Source organism: Zea mays, chromosome 4 (assembly GCF_902167145.1).
Source record: "Zea mays cultivar B73 chromosome 4, Zm-B73-REFERENCE-NAM-5.0, whole genome shotgun sequence".
NCBI lineage: Eukaryota > Viridiplantae > Streptophyta > Magnoliopsida > Poales > Poaceae > Zea > Zea mays.
This window is the reverse complement of record NC_050099.1, coordinates 173,901,989-173,909,473: the sequence shown is the minus strand read 5'-3', so window position 1 is coordinate 173,909,473 and position 7,485 is coordinate 173,901,989. Positions and strand designations below refer to the sequence as shown.

The following is a 7,485-nucleotide window of genomic DNA, read 5'->3' as shown; positions in this document are numbered from 1 at the left end:
TACATGATAGCATAGGTTAATCACGTAAAATATGATCGTTTGTATTGAGGTATATAGAGCTATTAGAAAAGGGTCTTAATGTTCTTCAACTTCCATACACTTTAAACGACGATGCTGTCATTGGATATGCTGGTGTTGCCCATGTTAACTATCGCCATTGGAGATTGGGTATCCTTGTGCCTTACTAGATACGTTAAATGCCTCATGGCCATCCAAGTCGCTTTGCAACCTCTTGGGTTATATTGTCTGATGGGGGGTATTCGGTGTTACCGGATGCATCTGATGCCTTTATATTCCTCCAAACAAGCTACAGTCTTCTATGAGTGTCATATTCGGTGTGGCGTTCTGGTGTACTCTATTACAGTAGCCCTTCTTTGGTACAATACTACTCGTATCCAGTGCTTCGCCGACATGTTAAGTGATGCTTAGTATTATATTCTTCTTCATTTCTTTGTGTGTCCATCTTGGATTCTTTCAACTTGTGTCTTAGACTTGCATGCGCTTGAAGGTCTTCAACACGTTTTCTGATGTCTATGCTTGATGCGTTGATCATTTGAATTACCGTTTTACCTTTGTCTAAGTCCACCATGCATCATTTAAATTATAATCAAAGATACTAGCAAATATGTTAGTCTAAATGGTTATATTGATTATCAAATACCAAAATTAAACTATCGATATAACTTAGTCCATTTTCTCATAATCTCTTCTTTTTGGTGATTGACGACAAGTCGACAACACAACTAATACAAACAAATAACAAATATGAAAAATTGATCAATCTACTTACTAGGATGCAAATGCAAAGGCAAGATTCATATAATGTTGAAAGATACCACTTAGAAAATTTTGATAAAAAATATTTTGCCCTTGCTAAAAAGTCCTTATTGTGGTATTATGGACTTAAGCCTCCCTCTAACTCTATAAACCACTACCTCCCTTTTTAGAACCATTTTCAAAATAGGATTACATTCTCCCCATTTACAACCTCTCCCTTTTACCAAATATAGCTTCCACTATGTTAGATGCCAATTCAAAAAATGAATATTCTGTGGTTTTTGTACTTGTAATGGGTTGGGCTTTCTTTTGCTCCTGCATACTCTCTCTCTCATTTCTCTCTTTGATCACACAAAAATTGATATTAGCATTATGTAGACTAAGCTCCCCCTGTATGTATACATACATATGGTGAAAGACAAACCATGTGTGTTAGTGCCCCTGGGTATGGGTACCCTAGGCGCTACAAGCAAATTAGGCTTATGCATGAGGACATGCTACGTACCCCAGCTTTGAGGTGGGTCAGATCAACAAGACTCCATTAAAGAGATAAAAGAATGCATGGTTGGGACTCAGGACCCCTACCACGCGACATCATGAGGGGGGTCCCTTACCATGCAAGCCTTCATCAAGATCCCATCTTGCAACCTCCCTTGTTGAATCATCTGTGGGGTCTGGTTGTTCCATGTATCGCTGGTGGTCCCCTGCCTAGGTGGGACTCAACAGCGCCACATGTCCTCGGGGTCCCACTTGGGGCTTCAAACCCTAGGGAGGTCTCCCTCAAGTACTCGCTCCGCCGACTATAGTGCACAACCTAGGAGCGCCATGTGCCCCAGGCACCAGGACTCTAGACTATTCCAGGTAGGGGTGATAATGTGCTCTAATTTTTGCACTAGAAAATTTAAGGATCAGATCGGATTAGGATCGAGCTCTATTTCTATTTATTTTTGAACTAAAATTAATTTAGGGCCTTAACAAATTATGAAGAAATATTTTGCATCGTGATCCATTACCACCCCTAGTTGTAGGGTTCGAGCATGCCACAAAACATCCGAGCCTCATGTCGACCACAGTCAAAAGTGGATCTTCCGACGCGCCATGTGTCCTAGCCACTCACACCACAGTTGGTTAAGGAGTTGGAGTCATAAGATATGCCATGCCTGTCTGAAGGAACTGGCGCGATTGTAGCTGCATCGTACCCACTCACAGGTTGTCAGGCCCAAACATTCTAGGCATGGCACTAGTGTAGCACTGTGGTGGCATGGATGACATGCGCCATTACCTGCCATGTACTGGGTCATCCATGATGTGCAGACAACATTTTGACAAGACTACAGACTAATGTCTACAAGATGTCCATTAAAATAGATTGGGTCAGCCTGCTAGTCTGGCCCCCACTTATCAGCTGTAACCTCATCTCCCTTGGGATATAGAAGGGAGAGGGTGCCCCTGCTACAAGTACTTCCTTTTGGACTCCTTTTTCACGATTTCACACTTTGACTTTCCTGCTCTCACACTCTCATAATCATCTTCGTGCTCGACACCTAGTCATTTCCCAGCAATAAAAACCACCCAAAAGAGGACGTAGGGTATTACGCTCCGGCAACACAAACCCCTCTACATCTGTTGTTTCCCTTGCGGTGTCCACGTGTTCAACGTGTTCTCTCTTGAATTATCCGGATAGGGCCCAACCGGTCACCAGTGTTGATATCGCAACAACGCTAAACCCTTGTAGAACCTAAACGGGGTGGGGGTACTTTCTTGTATCCCTAACGGTTAGATGACGACAACTGGTGTGCCAGATAGGGACCACATTTGGCATGTTGATGTAGCATCTCCATGGCCAACCGTGAGTCTGAGTCTATTAGCGATGACCACGGTAACCACTCCGACATCGCATCTCACAACCACGATCAACATCCTCGCCAAGTTTGCACTCCCGCATCCATCAGTCTGCTTTGGTGGTCCCATCTCTTCTACCTTTGCCCTGATGGAGCAGGAGCACTACCCCTAGTTGGGGGAGCACCATCCATGCATGACAACGTCCCCATGACATGCCTTCACAACAGTTGGGCGCCTCTAATGCCCAGAACTCCGGTGGCCCAATGCCAAGCTAAAAGGGGAAGCATTGAGTTGCCTCTTCAGTAGCAAGGGTAGGTCTGTCCTGCTTACTCCACGACGATCGTCGTCCCCTTGACTTTAGGTAGCCCCAACAATTGCCCAAACGCTACTCTACAACCCCTAGGCCCAATCGTGGGTCCGGAGGCCAAGCAATAGTGTTGATCTGACATCGCTAATTTCATTGTCGTTGCACAAGATGCCCTCGGGCAACACACTACACTCCTCCGACATTCCGCGCCCAGATCGCTAGGTCGAGGGTGCCCCATGGGGGCATCTTGACCTTGCGTAGGTCAAGGTGAGGCTTGGAACTAGATAGGGTGACTAACGCTGACAAGGATCTCGACTTCTAGGAGGCCTTTTTCGTTGTGGCCGTCATCTTCAGAAGGTATAGCTGATTTGGCCTCCAGGCAGGCTGTCAAAACTCGGCGCCGTGATATCACCGCCGTCGCACCAAAGCCACAAGGGTCCAATCCCCTCAGGGCTTGGTTAGGGGGAAATGAAGATGATTGGAGGAGATTAAATTCCTTTGTAGTCAAAATTTAAATAGGAGATTTAATCCCCTTGCAACTGAACATGCCTTCAAGTAGACTTTCACCCTCCCCCGACAATATTGGCGGGGCCGTCATCTATGATCTACTACGGTGACGATGCAATTTACTGATGGATTGTCAACACTTATGATCTATTAGTACTCTGAATGTTTCATGGACCATAATCTATGAAAGTTTGAATAAGAGATTGAATCTTTATTATCGACGTATATCCAACACATATCCCATCATAACGAAAGTTATTTATTAGTCCAAAGTGTCACTGAATCAGGCATCAACCAGACCACACAAGACGACACGGCACTGTTGAGCAGAGACTAGAGTGAGAGAGTAGCAGCCGGTGCAGGGCTGGCTTGGCAGATTGGGATCCCCTCCCCTCCCTCCTCCCACCCCCTTGCCTTGAGCTGGGGGTTCGTTCAGGAAGCTGATCTGAGAGCTCGCGACCGCAACCACAACCAACCCAAAAAGCTGCAGCAGATCCATCCTTCTCACCCGAAACAATCGATCCCCTCTTATAGACTTCGCCTGCCTCCAACCCTTAATCTTCAGCTATGGATTCAGCCGCCGCGCGACCCGACGAGGAGGAGGCGCGCCGCCGCCGGAGCACCGACTGCATCTACTTCCTCGCCTCCCCGTTGACCTGCAAAAAGGTACCACCTACTCCTGCTACTTCCCCAGGCCTAGCCCCTTCTATCTTCTCTTAATTCTTCTGCGATAACATGTTGCTCGCTCCCTTGAATTATAGAAGATGCGCCACAGCATCTCTCTTCGCCTCCTCCTCCAGGACCAGATGCATGCCATGTTCGCCACCTAGCATACCCTAGCCTTCGATCTGGATCCCCACCTTACTTTCCTTGTTCCTTTCGGAATCTCATGCTATAGATCTCTTTAAGCAGTTCGTCGCAGGCATCGCATGCGTACGTAGTTCCTTTCAACGCTCCGCTGCCATCGCCACCTGCATCATTTCCAGATCCATAGCCATGGCAGACACTTCAATTTTTGTAACTCCTAGCCTACCCTAGTAGTACTTGTTAGTTGAGCTTGAGTTGGACTCACCTCGCTTACATACCTGCATCACTCACATGTTGTCTTGCATGCAGGGAAGTGAATGCGAGTACCGTCATAGCGATGCTGCGAGGATGAATCCCAGGGACTGCTGGTATTGGTTCCATGGCAACTGCGCAAATCCTAAATGCTCCTTTAGGCACCCGGTGCGTCCTCCGTCCATCCTCCGCTCTCTTCAATGCAAACACAAATGCCATGATTGCTTATTACGTAACACAAGCATGACGATGCTTCACTCTGCTTCTATCTTCTTTTTTCCCCCAGCCATTAGACAACATGGCCGGAGCACCAACGACTCCACGTCCAGCTCAACAGTCTGTACCCCATCAAGCTTCAGCTTCTGTTCCAGCTCAGCCCCAGGGATCTGTTCCTGCCACTGCCAAGCAGGGTGTTCCATGCTATTACTTTCAGAAGGGCATGTGCACGAAAGGGGACAGGTGTGCCTTTCTGCATGCGCCCCGGTCTGCTGGAAACCCTGCTCCACAGCCTCCGGCCAAGGTCTTCACCACCCCTGCCTTGCAGCCTAATCTCCATCCACCGTTGAACAACTCGTGGACAAAACCCAACTTGAGTGCTCCTGCAGTAGCCGTAGTTGACAAGCCAAAGGCCAGCACTTATCATGATGGTAAACCGCTTCATCACAAGGAAAATCTGACGAGTAGGACCGAAAACCCATCAAGAGTAGTTTATCAGAATCACAGTAGTTCTTATGCACAGCCCGGTGCACCAAAGCGTTACCAGCCTCAGCCTTCAGCCCGAGATGGCTTAACCGACAATGGTATGGAGGCTGGCGAATTTGCGAGAGAACCATCCGCCGGTTCTTGTGTAACTGCCGGTTTTAATGGTGCTGGAGGGATGACGAGGCAAACACATGGTGGCTATGAACCAGAAAGGTCATACAGAAATTCAGCAGAGAGGTCTTCGTCAGAGAAAAGGATTCCCCAGAGAGAGCATATCCCCTCTGTGGCTGCCGGCAGTTCGGATCTGCGCCATAGGCTACTGAAGCAAAGAAAGTCCAATAATAATTCAAGGTCGGCTGAAGCCCTGGGCAGGCATGATACACATCTTGAGGATGAGCGCAATGACCAACATCGTCCGCGAGGTGAACAGCAGGATGGCCTCTCACGGTCTCGACTGCATGATAGAATAAGACTACCTGGGGAGACAGCGTTTGACAGTCTTGGGTCACGGTCAGAGGAGTGGGATAGAGGGTCTAGAGCCAGATTGTCGCCACCAAAATCCTCAGATCTTCGAGGGAGGCTTCATGAAAGGCTAAAGGGTAGATTGGGTGAGGAGATACCGGGTAGCAGTGCAAAAGGTTTGGCAGTGAAGGCAAGTAGCAGTGAGGATACTGAATCACTGAACTTTGCTGGTCCAAAGAGCCTTGCAGAGTTGAAGGCAAAGAAAGGTGTCGGCAGGTCAGGAGAAGATGCCGTCGTCAAGGGCTTAGGTTCTTCTCGTATGACTTCAGAAATAGTTTGGAGCAGGGAGGCTGCTTCGTTTGAAGGTCCAAAGCCCCTAAGTGCCATACTGAAGAGAAAAAGAGAGCCAGCTTCTGAAATCCCCGCTGCCCAGCCTGGCATCACACAGGAAGCAGATAACTACGCCGCAGGAGCTGAAGAAGAAATCCAAACCCTAGCAAATGACACGGTTGGGGAGAACATGGAGGGGATTGGAGAAGAAGAGGAGGAAGAGGAAGCTTTCCATCCTGAAGATGATGTGGCGTACGACGATAACGCCAATGAAGCTGCAGTGGCCCAAGAGCTGGATGAGTATGAAGACGCAGATGCGGCAGCACAAGACTATGACGATGAAGCTGCAGCTGCCCAAGAGGTGGAGGAGCATCAAGACGGAGAGGCAGCAGCAGAAGACTACGACTATGAGGAGGCAGACGTCAACGCCGAGGAAGAGAATGAGTACCAGGACTACCAAGACGAGGACGACGACGATTTGGAGGATGGGGACGACGATTTTGCACGAAAAGTGAGCGTGATGATCTCCTGATAGCGACAGAAAGCGGTTCATTCCCCACAAAGTGTTTATCTCCTTTGGCGCGAGGTACTTTTTAGTTCACTGCGCAAAAGACAGAGACTAATATAGGTGGGAGAAGAGAGATAGAAGAATGGACATTGTTGAGAAAATGAGCTCCTCCATCCATCGGAGAGCTCGCTTGTTGACCTGTCTGTCTGTACTGTACTACTCACGCAAATGTGATGCGGCTTCTCTATAGACTCCTGCATGTATTTTTAGTTGACATGAGAACAGTACTGTATCCGTATTTGCTGCTGCTTCTTTTTTTTTTTGAAGAAAACATATTGCTGCCTGGTAGAAGATACATCTACAGTTCATTCTACACGAACCCTTGCCTCCAGATGTACAGTACAGTCTGTTTATTCGATGTCTATTTGTTTGTGAACAGCACATAACTAGCTAGTTTACACAATAATAGAACACAGTAGAAGTGAATACTGCGCTACATTAACAGCAAGCACTGCTCTCTTGTTTCTGACATCCATCATCTCTAGGCTTGCTGACTGCAATATAAAACATCGCCCAGCACGCTCTTCACCTAGCTAAAAACCCTTGCAAAATATCTACCAGACTCGTCTTGCTCCACAACCAACCAACTAGCCCAGACCACAACCCTGCAATAGTAATTTCCTTCTCAGGTCCGTCCAAATCCCCGATCTGATGTTACCACGCAATGCAAAACCAGTAGATGTCACACCTCCCTTGCTAGTCTTTGCACTTAATGCCATCCCCTCTCACTGAGGTTACCACCAACCCACATTGAAAAGGTCTACAAAGATACAAATATTAGGTCACGGGAACAAAAAAAAAAAAGCCTCACCAGCTTTAGAGCATGAAAACGTTGGTGGCGGAGCATAGAAAGACATGAAAATGACTACTCGACCATAAAACCACGTGCTATAGCTCACCGGTGCCTAAAAATGTCTTGTCGGACTCTAGG

General features: G+C 47.5%; 1 protein-coding gene across 1 annotated transcript; it reads left to right on the top strand.

Moving 5' to 3' along the window:
- The first annotated feature begins 3,735 nt into the window (after positions 1-3,735).
- LOC100286049 (zinc finger C-x8-C-x5-C-x3-H type family protein) lies at positions 3,736-6,912 on the top strand. Its single transcript, NM_001158937.2, has 3 exons — positions 3,736-4,099; positions 4,550-4,660; positions 4,779-6,912. The coding sequence occupies exons 1-3, from the start codon at positions 4,001-4,003 to the stop codon at positions 6,516-6,518; spliced, it is 1,950 nt and encodes a 649-aa protein (NP_001152409.2). The 5' UTR covers positions 3,736-4,000; the 3' UTR covers positions 6,519-6,912.
- The last annotated feature ends 573 nt before the right edge of the window (positions 6,913-7,485 follow it).